Raw genomic sequence first — 24,647 nt, 5'->3', positions numbered from 1 at the left:
TCTAATTTATTCTATATTATATATTCTATATCTATATCTATTCATATTATAAAATAGAGCCAAGGTATTAGGTCAAACGTCTAAAGTTTTGAGGGAATGAACTCAATTTACTGAACGGAATTGATCAAATATTTTAATTCGTTTTGAGTTTTTTTATAAAAAATTGTTATTTAACATCTATAAATCGTTGCAAGTATAACTCGGCCAACTCGGTACCAAGCAGTATGATACCTGTAGTTCAGGGAGTTCAAATATGTTCTCAAGTGAAAATGTCGAAGTCATTGCTGCAACATCCACACATAACTATTCGATATTTCTTGATATATTCTGCCCTCAGGGGGCCCGTACATCTCTTTCCAGAATACTATTATCAAAGATAATCCAATATTTTTAGAACGATATTATAAAATAAACAAAAAATAATTCGTTTTTATGCATATTTTTACATAATATTGCATATTGATTTGTAGTCTTGTGGGGATCAAGCAGGCAGGTGGAGAAAACAATTGGACTTGTCATATTTTCATATCATTAATTTTTATAATTAATAAATTTTATATATTTTTATACAAGTGGAGTTTATACTTTCATATTCATTACTACTCCCACATTGGTGACCCAGCCTAGACCTTGGGTCATGAATTGAATATTAGTTTTATACATTTATTAAATGAATTTAAAATAATGACAAAAAAAATAAAATAAGCAAAAAGAAAATGTCAACACTTGGCAATAATTTTGTAAGGTTTAATCATGGTTTAATCTTACATCTCCCAGCTAATATGATGTCTGGTCTACATTTTTTTTTGGAATCCCTGGACTAAATCTTTTACAAACAGCTTATAGGGCAAGTATAATTCTGAATAATTCTTATTGCTATTGAAACAAACAAAAGAAAAACTTTATATACTTACCAGCAAAGAGCCTGTATACGATGCAACTGCTCTGGTTGTGAGGTTCCTTGATTTCGGCGTTCATAAACAAATCGTATATCTCTCGATGCATAATGTCTTTGCAAGGCTGCTAATATTGCAGCAGTACGAATCCACTCCAGTATCATTTTTATTAATATTTCATAACAATAACTCAATTGCACGGTAATTATTTAGTACATTCAGTTACTAAGTATATAATATTGAAAGAACATCTTCATGTCTATTATTAAAACAATTGCCTCTTATGGAAATTTGAGTCTTAATTTCGATCGCTATTGAAGTCTAATTAAATAATAATCATCAAAAAAAATTATAAATTATTCATGCGAGTTTGAAATCAATCACAATTCAAAGCATTGGTGGATCACCTGTCACTAAAACATTTTAATTAACTCTGAGTTCAGAACTTCAGATTGATAATCAATACTAATTTTATAGCAAATATTTATTTTTTATTTATTTATTTATTTATTATAAATTACAAGTATCATTATAAAACAAACCATACTACATTTAAATGAAAAATCACAAACTTTTTATTAAATGAAATATAATTAAAACTAATAGTTTAATAACTTATCAAATATTGCTAATTGAATTATAAAATATATAAATTAGAAGTAACAAATTGAAAGTATGTCAGAAGAATGACCAAAAGCCGAAAGGTTAATTATTTTATGAATAAACAATTCTATACCACAACAGATCTATATACCACTTTCAATATTTATAGTTTTTTTTATAATTTTAACAGCCACAAAACGCAAAAAATCAGAAGTAATATGTGTCTAATTTAAATAAATTAGTATAGTCGGATTTTTATTACAGAGAAGATATGATTATTTATTAAATATTAACCATTTTTTGCAAAAACGCTATTTGCATCCTATTAACAAGGTTTTTCAATATAAGGTAAATATTATAAAAATAAACTAAGACGATTAGAATTATTTAAAATGATATTTACTAGCAATTGCTAGTAATACTAAATAATATTATTTGTGGAATATCAAATTTACTATTAAATTCAGCGTATTTCTAACTAATGCTTTCGCCACTAGTAAATTATAATACTGATAAAAAACAATATCCATCGCTAGTTGGTGGTGATATTAATAAAATGCACTTATTAAATGATATCATTTAATCTAGCAAAACATCGCAAGTTGCGTGAAATAGTAAATCCGACGATTCACATATGCCTCTTTATTATTTATGTGTGATTAAATTCATTTTTTAATCGTTGACACAATAGTTATAGAGCGATTTTAAATGCCTATGTTCAAAATTTGTTTGAACTAGTGATACATTGCATTGTGCCTTAAGGCAAATTGCTGAAACTTCCCGAAAATTCAAAGTTCTTCCCGAAACACTTACATATATAGATATTTTAAGATATGCCAAAATGTTCAGAAGCGTAAAGATATATAGAAAAATTATTTTCATTTTTTTGCGATTACTTACCCTACAAGAAGTTCGGTTTTTGAGAGAATTACAAACTGCTTAAACAATTATAATGATTTGAAATGAATTATAATAATTCTCATTACAATGATTAATACGAACTTTACAAAGAACCATAATATCAATTTTCAATTTTTACATGTATAATTATTTACGTTGCGTCCACTCCAAAGCATTTTTCCCCACGCCTGGTCAGGGCTTAGGCTGGATAGAATCACCTGGTTATGCACATACCTTTTTAAAATCATTTAGACAAACAAATTTATAAATTTTTACCTTATAGAACAAATTTTGTTTTAATGCATATACATCTTCTTCAATAAAGTGAACCTTACGGCTCGTCTGGCAGGTACTTGTGCAGGTTGAATTCGCCTGGCAATTTGATTTTTGAACTTCTCAATGAATATGTATAATCGCTAAAATATTGAAGCTCGCAAGAACAAGTTTATAGTTATCGTTTTTTTTTGCATTTTCAAATTTCTGCTGGTGTGCAGAATTTCTTACTTAGCATGCTATAGCATGCATTCTTTGCAGTATAAAAATGTCTACCTTTACAGGAACACCGGTATTTGAAAGGTTCAGTTTAGTCTTCCGCCTGTAATATTGTAATCATTAACTTCTTTTAGGATAAGTTATAGTAATCTCAAAAAAATCGAAAATGAAAATTTTTATATATCTTTACGTTTCAAAGGTTTCTGAATATTTTAGCACACCTTAAAAAATGGATGTATATGTGTAGGTATGTGTGTGTGTTTGTGTGTGTGTGCGGATACAAATTTTCGTCGACGATTTTGGGATCACCGATCAACCGATTTGAATAATTCAAAAAGCCTTCGATTCATATTGCTATGGAGACGTGCTGATTAATTTTTGGTGAAGGCAAGTCTAGCCATTCCGAAGATACGGGACAAAAAGTGCCAAAAACGGTAACTCAGTTTTTAAGAGAATGGAGCATCCGATTTTAATAATTCAAAAAACATGTTACTACTTAAGATGAAGATCTGATTAAATTTTTGGGAAGGCAGGTCCCAAGAGCAAAGGGTGCAGAAAATATAAATCAAGTTTTTGAGAGAACGGAGCATCCGATTTGAATGATCTGAAAAACATTCAATTAGTAATGATTGGGAGAAGAGCTTATTAGTTTTTGGCAAAGACAGGCCCAGACATTTTGAAGATGCAGATCTAAATATGCATAAAATGGCAGTTTTTGATAGAAATAAGCATCCGAATTGAATGATTCAAAAAACTTTCTGCTTGTGTTAACGATACAATTGCTTTTGGAAAAAAATTCATTTTATTTTTTTGTTTATATCGAAAATAATTCAGATTTTAATTTTAATTCTGGCTAAAGTTTCAAAGCTCCCTTATATACTTTAAATAAATATTATTGACTTTGTGATTCAGTTTATATAATTCTTATAAATGTTCGACAATGTTACAGTATTTATAATAATCTATTTGAAAACATTTAATATTCATCGAACATTTCGTTACGGTACGGGAAGTTCCAGCAATTTGCACAATGCCATACACCACTAGTTTATCTATGATTGTGTCCAATCCATTTATACTTGTTTATCTATGGTCCAATCGATTCGTTAAACGGCTGATTTGACAGCGAAGAAAAACGGTTTGTTGAGTCAACACGTCAACACCTCAGCATTGTGTTATGAAAGATATATATTTTAGGTTAGGAATATTAGTTTGCACGTGTTTGTCAATATAATTATTTAAATTTGGTTAAAAATGGGTAAAAATAATAGACATAAAAAGCTGTTAAAATCAGAACGTGCAAAAGTTAAACTTAAAGGAAAAACCTTACCAAAAGGAACAAATGTAACTAATACAACTTTCAAAGTACGGAAAATAATAATTGGAGAGCAGTTAAAAAATGTTGGAGTGAACAAAGTTGATATTGCCACGCAAATCAAAGTTAGTATTTGTATCATTATTTGTGAGCTTAATTTAATATTAATTAATCTATAAATAATTTATTATAGGATTGCTTGTCCAAGCTCCGACATCACAACCATAAAATTTGCATGGGATCATTAAATAATCTGAAATGTATTTTAACCAAATATTCTGTTGACATCATAGATAATCAATTTAGTCCAATTTTGAAAAATTTATCTAGTCTCTCGACAAATGAAGAAAAGGATGTACGAAGAGAATCGTTTACTGTGCTTCAAGCATTATTGAGACCTGTATGTGATGTCAATTCCAGTACTGATTCGTAATATTGGCTTAACAGCAATAATAGTCTGATCTGGTTTCGATTATATTTTATATTTAAATATACAAAACAAAGTAAATAATTTAAATAAGTAATGGTAATATTAATGGCAAAATCAATTAACCAGCAAAATGAAACTCACATTTTTTGTGATTTATAAATTGTTCTTTTCGATGATTAGAGATTTGACTCAATATTAAATCATATACATAAATAATAATTTATTTGAGTTTTTGGTGGAGTATTTTATTGGATGTTCAAAATACAACACTATTTTGTTTCACTTTTTGATGTTGTATTTATGCTTTAAATGCAATATCTCAATTTTAATTTCAATAAGACAATTGTAATCAATAACTTAAATTTGATTATTTTTTCAGATAGTTGACAAAGATAGCAGAGTGTTAATGCCATATTATGATGTATTATCTTCTTATTTATGTTGTGCAATGACACATATTGATCCAAGAATACAAAATGATTCCTTATTGTTTTTGGATGTATTATTGAAATTGGTTCCATCAATAGTAACCAATAACTATTCTAGGATAATGGATAATTTTTTAGACATGATATCTAAGTTACGCATTGAATCGAAATCTGAACGATCACTAACATTAAATTTAAATTCAAAAATTTCTACTATAAAATGGAGAGTAAATGTATTGCAAAAGCTGCAACTTATGTTACAAGTGTTAGTAGACTTCATGAGGAACAATAGTGGCATTGAAAAGTAAGTTTTATTATTTTGATATTGAATTTTTATTATAAATTGTTTATGCGGTTTAAAAATGCAATAGAAAGTTATATATATATATATATATATATATATATATATATATTGTTTAGATATTTTTTTCTGTTGATTAGAAATATCACTAATTTAGATTTTGCTTTTTATGTAAGTTTTTTTTTAAAAATCTACTGCTAATTTTTACTGAGTTTGCAAATGATAAGATGGCATAGTAAATTCAAAATAATATTATATATTACCACACTATCTTATATCATTATGAATTCAACTGTAATTGTTTATATCTTATTTCAAATTTTTTATACCATACTTACTTCATTTCAAACATAATTCAATTTTAGGGGAAATCAGGATATAGAAGTTACACAAAATTATTCATTCAGAGAAACACTACCTGTCTACTTAGGAGTTTATGATGATCACAATTTAAAAATAAATGGACTAGGACTTTTTTCTGGATCAAATAAAAACTTTAATGCATCTTTGACCCAAGAAAATGATTTTAAAAGTAAAATAGTAACATTGATGCCATTATTATTTGAAACATGGTTAGAAGTAAAATTAAACAGCATCAAAGGTTCTTCTGGTTGCTATATTTTAAATAATGAGAGCATGGCATTACTTACCTCCATTATGGAAATTATGATCTCTTTACGATTCTTTGTTCAAATTCAAGCAGATGAAGAAAATAGTAGTACCGATTGGTTTTACAAAAAATATAGAAAAGATTTTATTAACTATATAGTTGACGGATTTCCATATTCCGGAAATCGAAATTTGAGCAAAAATATTCCAGCTTCCAGATATAGTGATTGCTTGATTCAAAATATATACATCTGTTACATGTTTGTTCTTTTCTGTAAAGACTGTAATTTAAAACAAAAACATCAATATTCAACTATATTAAATTATGTTACTAGTAAGTATCATACATTTTATTGTTTGTAAATGTAGAATGTAGATTTTTATCCAATTTTGATTTTATAGATTCTTTATTCAAAATTTGTACTCGAAATGATGATTATAATACTTACCAAGTGTTAGAAGACATGTTGTTATGCATTTTTTTTGAAATGGGAGCAAAAAGCTACAAAAATGGAATATCTTTGGAAAGTTTATTGGATTCTCTCATTCAATTATTTTATGGTGAAATTAACACATATGTGAGAAAAATCATTTTTAAAATATTATGTAGGATATCACAAGACACAGAACTTCAACATTTGCATAAGTAAGCATGTACATAGTTTATAAAGAAATTGTTTCAAATAATTTCTTTTGTCCTAATTTTCATTTATGCATTTTTATTTTAGGTCTTCTAAATATTTGTCTTGGATACAAAGTTTACCTATAATGTTGTGCAATTTAAATCTTACTTTAGAAGAAGTTCAATTTCTAATCATGCTCTCAAGACATAATAATATAGAATTTTTAGAAAGTGTGCTATCGGAACTTCCTAGAATTTTAGGTGAGAATTTTAAAAATAACCTTTAGTTTGTAAAATTGCTAACCTTTATAAATGAAAGAAGAAATATGTTCTTATGTTGAATGTTATTTAATGTTTTGTCACATGCACATAATATGCTTTGTGATGGAATAATATTTTAACCTGAGTTTTTTTTTATTATCTGCCTATACTAAACTGTGTACTTCAAAATGTTAAAGATACTATATTTATAATATTCTTGTGATATGGACTTGTTAAATACCATCTTTTCAAATAATGGTAATTTTCATAGTGAATTCAGTTTACAGTTCTCATTGTGCATTCATTCTATATTTAGAAAAAAAAAGGTGAAATAGTTGTGTAAATATGATGAAACATATATAAATATAATTATTAATTTATATAAAAATTATTTTCAGATACAATAACACATTGTACAGATACACAATTTATTAGTACAGTCATAAACATTCTCTACTATGTACCTGGTTTAACAGCTAATGATATAAATCTTATTAAAAATGCTGTGGACAAATGTGATATACCGGCTGCAGACAAGAACTACATGAAAACAATATTAAGTGGATTTAACACATATTAAGATTTAAAATGATAAATCTATAACAAACAAAACATTTTTTAATATATTTAGAATAATTAAATGTGACTTGAATCATTTAGAAAGATTAGTAATTGCTCATGGTTTTGAAGAGACTGTAAAAAATTGAAAAGAATAATATATTTTCTAAAAGTGATAGAAAACAAATATTGTATATCATTCAAATAAAATGAACAAGATATAACATTTTTTTTCATAACACAAAATATTTGATGCATTTCTTCACAAGCAAAGTCGTCATATGAATAAATAAGATTACATTATATTTATTATTCTGTTTATATCAACTGTATATGACAAAATTGTATGTCGAAGTGTATGACAATAAAGACCCTAGCCATAAACAGTAATTGATTTTAATAAAATGAAATGCATAATATAATCATTATTATATTCATATGATAGACTCTCATAAATTGTTTGATGTAACTGCATTGTGGATTTGAAATACAAGTTTCAAATGAATATAAATATAATCATAACATATGAAATGTAGAAGTAAATGAAATACACTTTAAAATAGAAAGTGGTACTACGTCGCTTGGTTGCTATTAATATCAATTTATCATTTTTATTTTTATGGGTTATCTGTCAGATCTGACGAACTTACAGATGACGTTACAAATCTAAGTTTGCATGTGTTTGTGTTGTGTAGGAAAAGAAGACGATTGGATTTGACATTTGCAAAAGAAATATCAAAAGTATTCAGGATAATCAGAAATATCTCACTATTAAATGTAGTATTTCAGGAATATAAAGGCATTAAAATGACCGATGTAAATATAGACGTTTCTGGTGAAATGCAATCGCCTCCAGAACCAAAATCTGGATTTCCTAGGTGAGATTTGTGTCAAAATCCTTTCTATAAATTCATGTCATTGTTCTAGATTTTTAATATTTGAATTTATATATTGTAAACAATCTGTAATACTATTGAATTGTTGAAACCAATTAGTATTTAGAATATAAGAAAGTATTTAAAATTTGCCCACTACAAACAAATCAATAGTATGAATATGTAAACATAACAAAATGTATTTATACTGTTTTTCCAATTGCCCTAATACTATATAGAATATTGAGAGAATTGAAAAAGCTATACATTATAATTTATGTCAATTCTGGTTCTTCTGTGATTTAGATATAACATTCTAATATTAATATTATTACTTAGTTATATTTCTAAACATCTATTTAATACTTACATTAATTACTTATTTTAGTTTTTCGCAAATACAATCTCAGTTAGGACGAGTTCCAAATGTGACAGAATTCATTGCGCAGAGAAGACAAAATATTAGATCATGGAGTGAATTTGCTCAGACATCAAATTTTAAAGCTCCAGCTTCTTTGCCACGATTGAGCAAAAGAATAGTACGAAATATACAACATTTTCAAAGCAATTATTTGTTTGTCTTTATTGGTCTATTTCTTTATTGTCTGTAAGTATAATTTGTAGTTGCTGTTTATATATCATTTATCACTATGAAAGAATGAAATCTTTCATCTAGTTAAACAATTTTTTAACAAAAGATTCATCATATAGTAACAACATTCTAAGAATTATGTACTCTTCTCCATAACTTTTTTAAAGTTTATTGTATTTATTATTGATGAATTTTTATAATTTGATTATAAATTCATTTCTTTAGGATAACATCTCCTTTGTTGTTGTTGGTTCTGGCCGGAGTAGCATTTGCTTATTATAAAATCAAATCAGCAAATGTTCATATGTCAATAATGGGTCGAGAATTAACACCAACACAGCAATGTGTGGCTGTAGCAGCTGCCTCTTTACCTGTTCTATATATAGCAGGAGCTGGTGCTGCAGCTTTCTGGGTTATCGGTAATTTAAAAATTCTTTGTAAATCTTTGTTTAAATTTATTCTTTCATCATTTAGATTATTTTGTGATGCAGATATATATATATATATATATATATATATATATATATTTATAACTTGTCTAGAATCTAGAAGATAAGAATGCATCTCTGTGCATATAATCGACACATGGGTTTTGTGTACTGATTTGTTTCCCAAGAAGCATCAGACTCCAGCGTGTATATATATATATATATATATATATATATATATAAAGTTAAATATTTTGCAAAACTTTATAATTTTACAGTTTTTACAATTAATTTTAATTTTCAGGAGCGTCCATGTTTGTAATATCTCTTCATGCCGCTTTTTACAATATTGATGCAATAGTCACAGAGGATTCTGAAGATCAGTTTGCTTTACTAGAAGAAGTTTAAGTGCCTTTTTGTATATAGTAATACTGCATACATACTTAGCATATTAGAATATTATCTACTATTACATATCAATAATTCTTGAAGTACTTTGAATTACATTGAATGGAAAGAAGATTCCTTGCTGGGCGAGGGTTATTTTTAAATAAAAAATATATGAATTTTGATCTGCTAACTATAGCCTTTATATATGTTAAGTTTATATCAAGTTTATTCATACTATGAAATTATGTTTGCTGTTCGGCATTCAAGCAAATATATCTAACAACATGATATACTAAAAAAAATTCTGTTTTTTACTAGTTTCTCTGGCAAATTTAAATTGATTTTTGTAAATTAATTTTTAAAAGGTGGATATTAATTAACTTATTTACTGAATCTTTGAATCTTTTAGTATAACTAATATGTCCTTGATAAAGGTTCCAAGTTGTCACAGAACCAAGCGAGGTTTGCACATACAACTATGAAATGTATGAATTTATAGCAATGAATATTGGAGGTGCCAGTAATATAATAACATATATTAAATATAAATTTTTAAAAATTATTTTATCATTTTAATTATATGCAGAAATTTTACATTGTGATTAATGGCAAATATAAAACATATTTTTAATATAAAATATTTATAAATAAACTGTATTGAAACTTATTTTATTCCTGTTTTTGTTACAAAATTAGATATTATCATTATCCTCAAAATTTCATGCAGAGCCTTTTTAATTGTTTCTATAAAGAACATTATATAATAATATGATATATGAAAGTTTCGTAAATTCGTATTTAAATATTTAACGCTTTTTCGTCCATATCGACAATCGGCCAATAGGAATCGCTCTTCTATGATTGCATATGAGTTTTTGCAATGGAGTAGTGGATTCTGGCTGCCGATTGGTTGTTGTGTCAACAGGTGCTTTTTAAGCATCTCACCCGCCATAACGAGTACGATGTGAAAAATTTGTGATGCTAGTTTATGATGTTATAAAAAATAAGTTCTCAGTAAGTGATAAATATTTTTATGTTTTTGTTATTTTTGTAAGTGAACTAGAATCATGGATTGTGCACAAAAGTTAAATTTTGACAATTGTGATCGTTATTCCGCTTGGAATTCGACTTTAGTATCTGTTGAAAGTTGCTGCGAAATGAGTGACAGCTTTAATTCGTCTAGTGATTGTTTAAGTCCTCCTGCTGGCGGAATTAAAGCTAGAAAATTGGATTTTTCGGATAATGCAGATTCGACACCAGAAGAGCCTTCATCGGCTCCTTTCAGCCCCCCTTACAGACGAGTACGAGCCTTAAGGTAAATGATTTAATTGAAAAGTGACCTGTCTTGTCGCAAACACTATTAGATTTTGCTTTGAGCAAAATATACGGCTTATAAAGATTATGTCCGTAAAAATTCATTTTGTACAATGTTCTAATTAGATTGGTTTGTTTACAAATATGAATTTCAATATATTTTTTTCTAGCATTTGTATGTGTGTGTAATATTTTGGGTATACAACAAAATATTAAAGGTATTTTCAATGTAAGTGAATCTAATAGTTGCACTCCCATGGAATTAAAATTAATGCTTGACATCACAGATTTTATTTTAAAATTAAGACAGTAAAGGGTTTTAGTAGTACACTTATAAAGCTAGTATTATAAACAAAGGAGCTTCAAGGGATATTCGCTATCTAACAAAAATTATGATTCTTGTTTGAAGTGCTTATGTCTTAATTCTTATCATTACAGCTTACTATTTTGAAATACTTCTGACAATTATATATTTAGAGCACATCTTTGAGGTTTTTGTTTATGAAAATGTAACATATAATTTATCATAATACAATAGTTTTAAATCTTTTTTATTACAAACTTCCTGCTGACATATCTATATCTATTGATTATTCTTTTAGATTATTTGATAGTCCTGCAACGCCAAAGACATTACTTGAGAAATGTAGTAGCACTCCAGCACCAAGATGTCGAATTATTAATACAACAATCAATTCTGCAAATAAATCTATATTATCTAGTTCTAATACAGCAGAAAGACCTAGAGCTGTTGCTAGTAACTTCAAAAATGAACTTCGTCCTCATGCCAATGTTAATCCATTTACTCCCAATGGTAAGATTATGCTCAAATCTTAAACTAAAGCTTTAATTGAGATTTTTTGTTTATTTGCATGAACATATTTAAAACAAATATAATATATAATAATATAATTATTCTTAACTAATTCAAGTAAAATTATTAGATTGATATTGATAAATATATTTTGGTTGAATTTGTAAAAACTATTTTGAATATGTATAATTTTTACTGATGGTTTCATGCTCGACTAAATGCATGGCTTAATTCAGAAAAACTATTTTGTATATTTATAATTTATAATTCTTGTACTTGCAATTGAATATTTATGATGTCATAGATTTGCTCTAGCAATTGTAATTATATATTTTAGGTATGCTTATGCACTCAAAAAAACGAACAAGGTCAAAAAGATCATTGCATGGTTCACCTGTTTTAAAAGTTACACCGTTAGATTTAAATGCTGAAGATGTAAGTGATGAAGAATTTGAACAACCTCTAAAACGTGTAGCTCTACAAGTAAGTTTTTTTTTTTTTAATTAATAATCTAAAAATTCAATTACTGATTGAGTTTATATGCTAATAAACTTTTCAAATGATATTCTAATTTTAGAGTTGTTTCTTCATAATTTCTATATTTAAATATAAAATTAGTATTATATATGACTCAAAATTTTTAATTTTATTTAATTATTTTAATATTGACATGATTCGTGCAATAGGAATGACAAATTTAACATACCTAAATTCAATAGTCAGTAATAATTAATTGTACCTTGAGAAAGTATACGACTTTGCCTTTGAACTTTCTTTCAAGTAATTTAATGAAATATAATTGGGAACATATTTTATTTATCCTTAAAATTGATGACACATCAACCCATTGACAGGATGAATGTTTTAATTCTTTGTATAACATTTTAGGATAGCAATATATCGAGATACCACGAAGAGTTTTTGGAATTGGGAATATTAGGCACTGGTGAATTCGGGTCTGTTTATCGATGTCTAAACAGATTGGATGGATGTATTTATGCTGTGAAGAAAAGCATTAAACCAGTCGCTGGTAGTGCTAATGAGTAAGATTATTATATAATTGTTTATATAATTATACACACACACATCCATATATATATATATATATATATATATATATATATATATATATATATAGATATTTTTTTTTGAAACATATCTATATACAGTCAGCTTTGTTTAAAATTAATAGAAAACACTTCTTATTAACCTCATTTGGTTTTATCATTTACTATATATTTTTCAGATATTTTCATTTTTTTTTTTTAATTTATAGACAAACAGCTTTGAATGAAGTTTATGCTCACGCCGTTCTTGGCAAACATCAACATGTTGTAAGATACTATAGCGCATGGGCTGAAGATAATCGAATGGTTATTCAGAACGAGTACTGTAATGGTGGCAGTTTAGAAGATGTTATACGTGAACAGCCTTTGTCGGAAGCAGAACTTCGAACTTTATTACTTCATACAGCTGAAGGTTTAAGGTAATTCTTATTATAATACTGATGTTTTTGTATATTTCTAAACTCAATCAATACACTACTTATTTGGGGTTTATTGCATTAGTGACAATAAGTATGAAAAAAAAATTTAGTGTTGCAAAATTCTTTTGGAGGAATTTTATATTCTTTAGTTTGATGATTTATATATTATTATTATATAATATTTCTATAACCAATTGTAGGTATATACATTCAATGCAACTTGTACATATGGATATAAAACCAGGAAATATTTTTATATCAAAGGAACAACGTCTTTTACCCTTGAATTATGATTCAGCTGATGATGGTTTTGAAGAACTTGAAGAAGGCGCTGAAGAAGTTACATACAAAATCGGTTAGCATTCATATTTTAATTTTGTTTGATCCTATAATGGAAGCAATAATATTTAGCATTGCATGAAATTTCTACTCAAACTCTGGAAAATATTAGTATTTTTTCTTTTATTCTTAAGCAATATATTTTATTGAACATTATAGGTGATTTGGGTCATGTAACATCACTTGCAAATCCTCAAGTTGAAGAAGGAGACTGCAGATATTTGACGCGTGAGATTCTAAATGAAGATTTTAAGCATTTGACGAAATCAGATATTTTTGCTTTAGGTTAGTTGATAATAGTAAATTTATAATATATATATATATATATATATATATATATATATATATATATATATATATATATATATATATATCGAAATACCTACATAGCCGACATTTTATTTATTTATATATGTACAATGTGTGTTGAAACATTCATCATAAGCTGAAAAGTTCTAATAGGGTGATTGCTATAGTATTTTACAACATTTAATAGAGAGATTGACATAGTAAATGGATTAATAGTAAATAATATATATTATATATATAATGTTAAAATTTGCAGGATTGACTATTTACGAAGCTGGAGGGGGTGGTCCACTGCCTAAAAATGGACCTGAATGGCATGAAATAAGAGATGGTAAAATAAAAGATCTTCTGCAGTGCAGTAAGGATTTCAATAACTTGATTAGGGTAAATAATTTTAGAATGATGGTATTTATGTAATTTGCAATTATAGCTTAACATTCTAACTATGAATTTACAAATTTAGCTAATGATACATAAAGATCCTGAAATGAGACCATCTGCTGTGAATATTATTCAACATAGAGTATTGTGTCCTTTTGGAAATAAAACAAAAGCTCAACTAAGGAGAGAACTCAATGCAGAGAAGTTGAAGAATGAATTTTTGTCAAGGCAGCTTAAAGAAGCTGCGATGTGTCTTCAAACGATGGCTCCTGCAATCATGCACAATAAAGACAAAAAGACAAAAGGATTGAATAATTCAAGGCTCTTGAGATCGTCCGCTCTGAAATCTCTTGCTAATAACAATGAAAGAATTATTGGCAAGAAAGTAAATAGGTCTCACAGTACAACTAATTTTTAATATAAAAATCAGTTAATTTTGTGATATTCACTTCCATAATAATCTTTATATTTTTTCTAAATTATATTAGTCATTGAAATAAATATATTATACATGTTTGTAGCATTGTGACTAATGTTTCTGCCTATTTTAAAAATATGTTAGAAGTACGAATGCATGTTCACTAGCTATTTAACATGTTATTGGTCTCTCGGGTGGACCAATTCTTTCACACAGTAAATCTAACAAAAATTAAAAAATGGCTTTTTGGGGTTATTTTTGTGATATTACTTCATAAGAACAGAATTTTTGTGAGAATTATATTCAAAATGCTTTGAAAATTTATAAATATCTTACTACCTATAATATTTTTATCTAATGACATTATATTGAACTTTATTCATTGTAGCTGGAATGATATCGATATAACAGATTTATTTTTATTTGTGTTTAAGTTATTTTATACTGTGCCTTGTTTTAACAGTATTGTAGGCATTATTGTTTAAGTCACTAACATATTGCTGCTTGTATCTATGGTAGTACTTTTGAAAATAATTATATAAAATTGATTTTAAACTAATTCAAACTCATAAATGTTAACCAGTGAATTATAATGGATTGCTGCATTAACTTTGCAATAAATATTTTATTATAATTCAGTTATTAGTGCCAATAGAATTTTTGTTGCATTGTGTAATTCATAAGATATATTATTAATAAGTTTTTAAATGTGATATAAACCTAGCTTGAAAACCATTGCTCGAATTTAAAAATATTTTGGTATAACAATATTCATACTGAAGAATTTGTTTTACATGGACAATTTAAAATGTATTAAATTCACACGTTTTTAACTATGACTTGATTAATGTTTTCATTACTTTTTTGTATTTCCTCTTATGTCCATAAACAAAGTTGTTTTTAAGCTATATCAATTATATTTCTATATATTAAGACGATTTTGTTATAACATTTAGGTGTAAATATATGTATAACCAAAAATAAACAAATGAATTCTTTTTAAGTGATTGTTTAAATGTTTTGAATTAAGTTAAAGCACTCTGTTTCATTTATTAAATGTCATATAAATTGGAGATAATTTGCTTGTAAAGTCTTATTTGTTCGGATCAATAATAAATTAGATTTATTTGATGTAAATAGTAGATTCCGCAGTTGACAAGTAAGTCCTGTTATGGAATAAATAAAAGGATTACTTAAATAATTGCAAAAAATAGTATCTTTGTTAGACATATTAATTAGAAATTATTATTTTAAAAAATAAACTGTTAAATATCCAATATTTAGTTAAATTTTTAAAATATCGATAAATGATATCACCAATCATTTATCTAAAATTTTACTGTTTTATATCCTCCTAATGTGTTTCATTAAAAATTATTGTATATTATAATACATAATAATTTTTAAGGAAACACATTAGGGTAAGGGGTAAACATTAGTAAATATATTCACTATGTATTTGCTTATATAAAATAACTTATATATATATATATAAATAATATATAATAATTTTTATATATTTAGAAATATATATATATATATGTTGAGGCCATTGAGTATAAAGTGTACCATGAATAACTATATTTAATGGAATTATAATTCCATTGTAAATTGTACAACAAAGATTATAATCATAATAATCAAAATGCAAACAAAAATAAAAAAACAATTGTTTTTTAAGAAATCATAAAGGCCATGATTCGATAACGATATGTAGGATTTCAATTTAATGATCTCAAGCATTTTGATTGGTACAAATTAGCAAGCATAAGCATTTAAAATAAATTTTGCTGCCATTCAAAATTTTGAAATAAACAGTTAACTAAATTATTCCAAAGTTGGTCCTGGTTGACCATATTAGCCCATATTGCCCTGGTTTATGGTCCTTACCTTTACTCCCTTATCTATGATCCGGTCTACAGAACATAAAAATTTGCAACACATTTATTTCGTCAGTTTAATTATTTATGTTTTTCATCTTTTTATTTATAGTAGTTACTCTTCTTTTATCTATGGTAGTTACTACTAGTTACTACTAGTAGCGCGTCAATCGTTCCGAATGACAGATGAATCCGCGTACAGTGTTTATTTCATTTATTTCATCGACGTCTATGCATTCGTTTAAACGCGTATTTGAGCTCGGATTGCGTTTCTGATTCTATTGTTAATTGTCATTCTGTTCAAAATGGCTGTAGCAACGTCTTCGTCAAGCGTTAGTGAATATTTATCACATAAACAATCGTCCTCTGATAAGGCAATAGCGGCTGAGTGGGCACAATTAGAAGAATATTATAATAAAAAGTAATGTATTTTACATACACCACATTTTTTCCATACCGGTGTTGAATGTGACTTTGGTAAATTTTCATTACATTTCATTTTTTCACAGATTATGGCATCAACTAACATTGAAACTAGAACGATTTGTAAAAAATCCAGAGCTTTGCAAGGGGGAGAACTTAGTGCAAGTCTATCAAAATTTCATAACCTCGTTTGAAAATAAGTAATAACAATCATCAACCAGTGCAATATTATAAAAAATACTTTTTCATGTGTTTATGTAGTATATTTTTTTGTAGAATCAACCCTCTATCTCTAGTTGAGATTTTGGCTATAGTTTGGCAACAGATAGCTGATAAAAGAGAAGCTATAAGTTTTCTTCAAATTTTGATATCTTTCTATAAATATATGTTAACACAGTGTTGACCGTGTTCTATTGGGTCTAGTGGTTAATATTAATATTAGGAATAAAAATCAATGTCTTGAACCAACTAAACTAATTTTTAATATTTTGTTTCTAAAAATTAACTTATATTATTTTTATTAAAGTTATAACCCCATTTAAATTTAAAATAACTTGCTCTATTTGGTAAAAAATCATTTTAAAGTATTTATTTATTATAATTCATAAGCAAACAAGTGATTAAGGGTTAAGTTATAATATAATGATCTTCAATTGCAATACTAAATGTTGTAATTTATAATAGGTGCTTCGTGGTCAAATAGCATTAGAACATTTGGAAGATTATGTGACAACAAAGCAGATAATAACATCATTAAAAGATACATTAGAAGACTCGGGTAGTGTAACTTCAGTACATGGACGATATTACCAATTAGCCGCACAATATTATAGGTATATACAGAATATTTTGGAATTGAAGATAATAGCTCTTCAATTTTTTTTTTTTTATTTCATGGACTCATTATCATTTTGCTGATCAGCATAATATCCTTTATTGTGTATTATATTATCTAAATATAGCTCCACATTACTTGATGTTCTTGTTTACAATTATATTATACATTTATGTATTAACTATTTAAATTTTAACCATATTATGGCTTTATCAAATTTCGAATTCAAATTAAAAATATCTGTGGGCATCTTGGCCGATTATTGTGTTTAGAAATTAGGAAGTTCCTGCAATTGAACTTCAGGCACAATACAATATAAAATTTAATTTATATGAATATTTTTAGAGTTCAAGCTCAGCATGGAGATTATTATAGAGCGGCATTGCGATATCTAGGATGCATTGATATAAGCGAACTTTCTGCTGAAGAACAGCACAAACAGGCATACTTTTTAGGGCTTGCTGCTCTTCTTGGAGATGGTGTTTATAATCTAGGAGAATTGGTAAGAACATTGTTTTGTTGCATTATATAAATAGAGCTATAAATTATATAGTATATCTTTTTTGTTTTTATAGTTGGCCCACCCAATACTTCAATCTCTTAAAGATACAGAAAATTCTTGGATGATTGATCTTCTAAATGCCTTTAACAGAGGAGATATTGCAGTGTAAGTTTAGAGAATTTACTGGAAATAATAGTATTTATTTTATTATCTTTAGATACTAAAAATAAATCTAAAAACATAGGGTCAGTGATATAATTTATGTACTTAAAGATGTGACGTTGAATTTTTTTTTGTGAATGAATACTTTGCCAGGTTTTTTCCTATTGACTTACAAAACTGAATGTTTAACAAATATTGAAAATTTTCAATTAATGAAGTTCATTAAAGTTAATAAACTAGTTTTTCACAATAACTTTCATAAATCAAACTACATATTTATTCTATAAATACTTCACTTCTATAATTATCTCTTATAAAGCAATATTTTTGCAGATTACATAATTATCAGATCTTAAAATTACCTATGCAATTATTTTATTTATGAATCTAGATATGAAAACATGCGCCCAAAATGGACAAAAATCACCGACTTGGTAGTAAATGAAATAGCACTCAGGCAGAAAATTTCTCTTCTTTGTCTCATGGAGGTAGTAGCACTCAAATATTAATAATTGGTTAATTGTATTAGTTAAAATTAACTAAAGTTTGTGTAGATGACTTTCAAGAGGGCTGCTAACAACAGGCAGCTTAAATTTGAAGATATTGCCATGGAAACTAGATTACCTGTTGATGAAGTAGAATTTTTGGTCATGAAAGCATTAGCTCAAGGATTAGTTAAAGGCGCTATTGATCAGGTAAATAGAAATTCAATTCAAAATAATGTTAATAATAGGAGTATATGTATTCTTACATTTCATATAAATAATAACAAAATTGTCGCATTTTATTCATCAAAATAGAATTTGAATAAATATGCTTTTCTAATCAAAATATTTAAATCTTATCCAATATTTGAACGTATGTATAAGAAAGCCATCAAAAATTCTTATTTTTAATTTTTTTGATGAAATCATACTACATGGATTTAAACAATACTTTGCTTAGTAGTACATGTAGTACAATAAGTTTCCAAAAAAAAAAAACACATTGGTACCTCTGCATTTAATACATACTTTATATAATCCAATTGTGAGCTGTGAAGAAATATTAAAATAATTTGGTTCGTTTAGTTTGAAGATAATGTTATTTAAATAGAAATGGTATATAGCCCTAATATAGGTAACATATTGATTTGATTTTTTGTTTGTATTTGATTTCTTGTGTACACAAATAAATATTCAAAACTATTTATTATGGGTTATTAATTTTTTTAACAGGTTGCTGGTGTAGTGAATATGACATGGGTTCAACCTCGAGTTTTAGATAGAACACAAATTGGAGGTATGGCAATGAATTTGGAAAACTGGTGCACACAAGTAGAAGCTATGGAAAATCTAATAGAAGTGAAGGCATCTGAAATATTAACACTTTAAATTTCTGATTCCTATATTTCTGAAAAGTTTGCTTGAAATTTTATATGTTTAGGCTTATGTATAATTACATTATGAACAATCAATGTTTCCATATATTATTGCTTATAAAAATTTTAGACATGTATTTGTTCAATATTTTTATATTACAATTGTATTAATTACACACAAATATATAGACACATAATAAATTTATAAAGGAATTAAAATGCATAATATAGTATACTTTTTATGTTCTCCCTGTATTGTCCAATCAATTATAATAGATGATCTTTTATGGAACTATATACATTTATGGAATGACAGATTTAGATTCCATACTTCTTAAAGAAAATTACAATACTACATGGTGCAGTATTGCAACTGTAATAATCTTGCATAAAATATGCAGTTATAATTTATAGTAATGAATACAAATATATTACTATAAATTCACAAAATTAAATGCTGATTGTGAAGAAAATACAATTAAATATGCATACATACTCATATGTATATATATATAGTCTTGAATTTGTGTTTGTATTCTTAACATTAATTCCAAATAAGGTGATATTTGGATGTTATTTAGGAGTTTGCACCACAAACAATAAGTTTATATATATATATATATATATATATATATATATATATATATATATATATATGTTACAATTATAAATAATTTGTCAATTTTTAAAATGCATTATTTCCTGTTTTCCAGATACTATCGTTTTAATTTATATTGTTCATTTACATTCAATCACAATCATCTTCCATGCATTACAAAAAATGGTATGATGCTCATTTTCTAAATGTTTTCAGTTGACCTCACAGGTAGCTTAGAAACATATCCTGATCTTGTTTATTGGATGAGTCTGAAACGACTTGCTGACACATGTTTTGTTGAATAGAAGTGACATCACTTTGTGACGCTGCCATGTCTTTGGTTGTAAGAGCATCAGAACTGCTTGATCCGGAACTTAAGACCCTTTGCTCTAGATTTCCACAGCTGTATTGAATTGGCTGATATCCATGGGAAGGTGTGTAGTTGCCAGAATAAGGCATATACATAGGAGGATTTGAAGAGGTGTTACATCACTGATAATACTTTCACTTTCACCTAAATTCAATGCTGACATTTCATGGACCAAACTGGGGTCTCCTAAAACATAGTAACATTGTTCAGAAAGATGGTTTGTTGACTGTATGTCTTATATGACCCCTTCTGAGCATTAGTGATACATATTTCCTAGCATCTCGTCTATCATTCAAACTTGGACAGAGCAAGCACCCAATCTACAACATCTGCACCAATAAAGGCATGTGGAATTGTTATTTTTAACCACAAACGATCTCTTATCTCCAGACCGCTGTCTGGTCGTGACATTACTTTTACAACTTCTGACATATCCATATTAACATTTAATTGTGATTCTGGAGATTCAGATAATTCAGGAATAGTATTTTCATGACTTATCAAAGCAGCAGTGTGAGCCACCCATGCCCCAGGATCAATTGGACGCCAGGTTCTGTACGGGGTATTGTAAAATATCCTTTAGGCTGAGGGTCCCAACATTTGGCAACTACTAATTTATAGGTAGTACTGTTTTCTGAACAGCCTCTCGCAACACACGAACTGCTTCATCATTACTCATATTTTCGAAATTAATATCATTTACTTGAAGAATCATGTCACCTGGCTCAATACGACCATCTAATGCAACCGCACCTCCTTTCATAATGCTTCCTACATATATACCGCCATCACCTCCTGTGTTTGACTGCCCCACGATAGAAATTCCCAAAAAGTTAACAGTATCCATGTTTAAAGAAACTGTTATAATATTTAAGCTCATAGTGGAGTCAGTTATTGAAGAGTATGAGGAAGTTCGAGATAAGGTAGGGGGCCGTTTTCTTCTTCTTTGCGTTTGTCTCTTTCTGGATAATTGTAATCGACTAACACTTGAGCACTCAGTCATATCCCTATCCAAAGTTATTTCACTTTCAGTGTCAACAAGACTAGTGCATCTAAATCACTGGACATGACCGAAGCCGCTCTATAGCAAAGAGCACCAGTTGGCTTTCGGTTGAAACCAACCCGATCTCTGCCCATTACAGAATCAGTCTCACTTGCTGGCACCTCTGAATTATTATCACTCTGGTTTGATCCCTCAGCTGTGACTAACCAGCTGACCACCCTTCCATTAAAACAAGGTAAAGGCGCCGCATCATCGGCAATCTCCTCTTTAACGACACCAAAATCATCGTCAACTGACTTAAAAAAAATTTATAGTTTGGTTTGTTAAGAACTTGTGAAGTCGAGCAGAGTAACTTTGTCAGGCCCAATAGGAATTTTACTAGGTAGGGAGTCTGTTCTTCATCTATGTGGTAGATGACTTTTGTTTCATTCATTTTTGACAGGCCACTACGCACGCAAGGCGTATTAAACCAAATAGTTTTATTATATATAAAACATGATAATTTTGTTATATTAGTTCACTCATAAATGTTTTCCCTATGGAGTAAATATTATTATAAATAATACATAAAACAACATAAATTTATTTATATTTCTTGCCCCACCAAGAATGGACAACCACAAACACTAATATTTCATAATAAGAGACATGACGTTTGGCATTAATTTTACGACAAATTCAATATTGACGCGAAGTTAGTAACACTTTCAATTTCGAAATATTCGGCGGCTGTAGATGGCGTTCAAAAATGTCTTAAAATTAATATCTTAAAAAATATCTGAAAATTTTAAAAAATTCAAAATTGATTAGAAAATCTTAAAAAGAATAAATTGGTTAGAAATGATGGACTTTTTATTATCATTGAGTCTAGGTACTGTTTTAAATGTTTTATGTGACTTTTATTTTTCAATTTAGTACAAGTTGTTATTTAGAATAAATCAGTTTGATTGTTAGATCATGTTTAGATGTTTAGATGTTTGTTATCATCAGCTTGCATACGCTTCTTTTATCTATGCTTGCATCCACTACTCTTCTTTTATCTATGCTTGCATCTGTGTATCTATGCAGATCTTTTACTCTTTTATCTATGCTTCTGTGTATTGAATTTTCTGATACTTATAATTTTGTTCTCTTTGGAATTTATCCACTGAGCTTGTTGCGTGCTTGTTGGTTCTAAAAAGACAGAACGCATGGTGCATCATGGCAGTTGCTAATTTAGAGGTTAAAAAAAATCAACCTACGTTGAAAAAACTATCTAAAAAGGGTGCCAAAAAATCTAATAAAATAATGCGGACGTCTTGTTATTAGAACAAGAATTAAATTTGCTAAAGTTCTTGCGGGCAATGATAAAAAACTACGTGACAGAGTATTAAAAAATTTAAGAAAATGGTTAGGTTATCGATCACAGAGTTCATTTCGTAAGTTTTATTTGTGAAATATCGTTAAAAATAAGTGTAATATATATTTGAACATCTAATTAGTTAACGATTATAACAAATACAAATATAAAGCTAACTTCAGCACTTGCTAAAACATTAAACAGGTTTTATTAATTTCTTCGCTGTGATAAAATTGTTCCATACACAAATTTAAAGATACAAGAACGCTACTAATTGATATGATCATAATATTATAATGTGTAATTACAGGTTTCAAAGAAGAAGATTTTATGAGGATCTGGAAAGGTTTATTTTATTGCATGTGGATGTCAGATAAACCTCTTATACAAGTTTGTTTCTTAATATAGTGAGCCACCATTTAAGAATGTTAAATTTAATTAATTTTTTATTTTGTAGGAAGAACTCGCAGATAATATTAGTACACTAATTCACAGTTTCACAAATATTAATGATGCTATTTTGTTTTTCGATTGCTATTTAAAAACCATGGTTCGTGAATGGTTTGGAATTGACATGCATCGCTTGAATAAATTTATGATGGTAAGATACTATATTATAGTGCATATGCCAATTTATAAAGTATCAAATTATATAATTTCAGTAAGAATAAATAATAGGAAGTGTTGGATTGGATATTAAATAGTTGGTAAATATTTTTATCATGAAACCATTAATTGTAAACACAGTTTGCAATTGGAGTATGTTTTATTGCATCTTAAATTAATCTGGATTATGAAAGTTGTAATAAACTGCATATATGATTTATTTTTTAAAAAATCCAAGTAGTTTTACTGCAAGATTGTTTGTAATTTATATGGCATACATTTTTCATTTTATTCTTTCATTTTACCAATTCTTCTTAATTAGGATACAGCTATTTAATACATAATACTTTTAAAAAAAGAATTCATACGTGTATGCAGTATTAATTCAGAAAGTTTGCATATGAGTTTTATGAATTTTTATACGATTTCATCATTAGTTTTCAATTACTTGTTGCATCTGAAAATACTTGCAGTTTGTGAGAAGAATGCTTCGACAATTTTTAGTTGCTGTAGATCACCATAAATGGAAAGCAGAGATACTAGAAGAGTTTGAATCTGTTTTGACAAAAACATTATTTCAACAAAATAATGCTATGGGTTTAGTGTTACATTTTATTGAAATTTTCATGGAAGAGCTTGCAAAGGTATTAATTTTAGTATAAAAATTTCTTAGTATAACAATTTCAGTTGAATATTTCATTCATGGTAATAATTTGCTATGGAGTCTCAAAGTTGTTTTGTTGCCTAAATCACAAATCTTAGGTTTATCAAAATATTATGCTACTTAAAATTAAATATATGAACTTGG

General features: G+C 27.5%; 5 protein-coding genes and 1 pseudogene across 5 annotated transcripts; 5 read left to right on the top strand and 1 right to left on the bottom strand.

Moving 5' to 3' along the window:
• The first annotated feature begins 4,059 nt into the window (after positions 1-4,059).
• Positions 4,060-7,533, top strand: LOC113385138 (testis-expressed protein 10-like). The gene is made up of 7 exons (XM_026622949.1): positions 4,060-4,331; positions 4,400-4,606; positions 5,016-5,368; positions 5,731-6,308; positions 6,377-6,620; positions 6,703-6,857; positions 7,256-7,533. The coding sequence occupies exons 1-7, from the start codon at positions 4,146-4,148 to the stop codon at positions 7,435-7,437; spliced, it is 1,905 nt and encodes a 634-aa protein (XP_026478734.1). The 5' UTR covers positions 4,060-4,145; the 3' UTR covers positions 7,438-7,533.
• A 442-nt stretch (positions 7,534-7,975) lies between these two features.
• On the top strand, positions 7,976-10,213 carry LOC113385379 (prenylated Rab acceptor protein 1-like). The gene is made up of 4 exons (XM_026623225.1): positions 7,976-8,293; positions 8,679-8,897; positions 9,108-9,301; positions 9,615-10,213. The coding sequence occupies exons 1-4, from the start codon at positions 8,223-8,225 to the stop codon at positions 9,716-9,718; spliced, it is 588 nt and encodes a 195-aa protein (XP_026479010.1). The 5' UTR covers positions 7,976-8,222; the 3' UTR covers positions 9,719-10,213.
• A 443-nt stretch (positions 10,214-10,656) lies between these two features.
• On the top strand, positions 10,657-14,884 carry LOC113384950 (wee1-like protein kinase). Its single transcript, XM_026622730.1, has 9 exons — positions 10,657-11,015; positions 11,617-11,828; positions 12,166-12,311; positions 12,717-12,871; positions 13,105-13,314; positions 13,515-13,669; positions 13,813-13,938; positions 14,219-14,346; positions 14,426-14,884. The coding sequence occupies exons 1-9, from the start codon at positions 10,768-10,770 to the stop codon at positions 14,759-14,761; spliced, it is 1,716 nt and encodes a 571-aa protein (XP_026478515.1). The 5' UTR covers positions 10,657-10,767; the 3' UTR covers positions 14,762-14,884.
• Positions 14,885-16,946: 2,062 nt separating this feature from the next.
• LOC113385192 (26S proteasome non-ATPase regulatory subunit 13-like) lies at positions 16,947-20,111 on the top strand. Its single transcript, XM_026623012.1, is given in 9 exon segments — positions 16,947-17,062; positions 17,151-17,264; positions 17,341-17,460; positions 17,697-17,897; positions 18,245-18,401; positions 18,475-18,566; positions 18,955-19,051; positions 19,118-19,258; positions 19,781-20,111. Coding segments are annotated over 9 exon segments (1,194 nt in total). The 3' UTR covers positions 19,937-20,111.
• A 519-nt stretch (positions 20,112-20,630) lies between these two features.
• LOC113385208 lies at positions 20,631-22,513 on the bottom strand (annotated as a pseudogene).
• A 581-nt stretch (positions 22,514-23,094) lies between these two features.
• Positions 23,095-24,501, top strand: LOC113385822 (ribosomal RNA processing protein 1 homolog). Its single transcript, XM_026623651.1, has 5 exons — positions 23,095-23,135; positions 23,203-23,312; positions 23,544-23,623; positions 23,691-23,834; positions 24,313-24,501. Exons 1-5 carry the CDS (start codon positions 23,095-23,097, stop codon positions 24,499-24,501), a joined length of 564 nt encoding a protein of 187 aa, XP_026479436.1.
• The last annotated feature ends 146 nt before the right edge of the window (positions 24,502-24,647 follow it).

This window comes from Ctenocephalides felis, unplaced genomic scaffold (assembly GCF_003426905.1).
Source record: "Ctenocephalides felis isolate EL2017-DRISC unplaced genomic scaffold, ASM342690v1 CF-g0.4_SCAFFOLD_03571, whole genome shotgun sequence".
In the NCBI taxonomy this organism is placed as follows: Eukaryota; Metazoa; Arthropoda; class Insecta; order Siphonaptera; family Pulicidae; genus Ctenocephalides; species Ctenocephalides felis.
The sequence above is the reverse complement of the archived record's forward strand: the minus strand, read 5'-3'. Positions and strand labels throughout refer to the sequence as shown.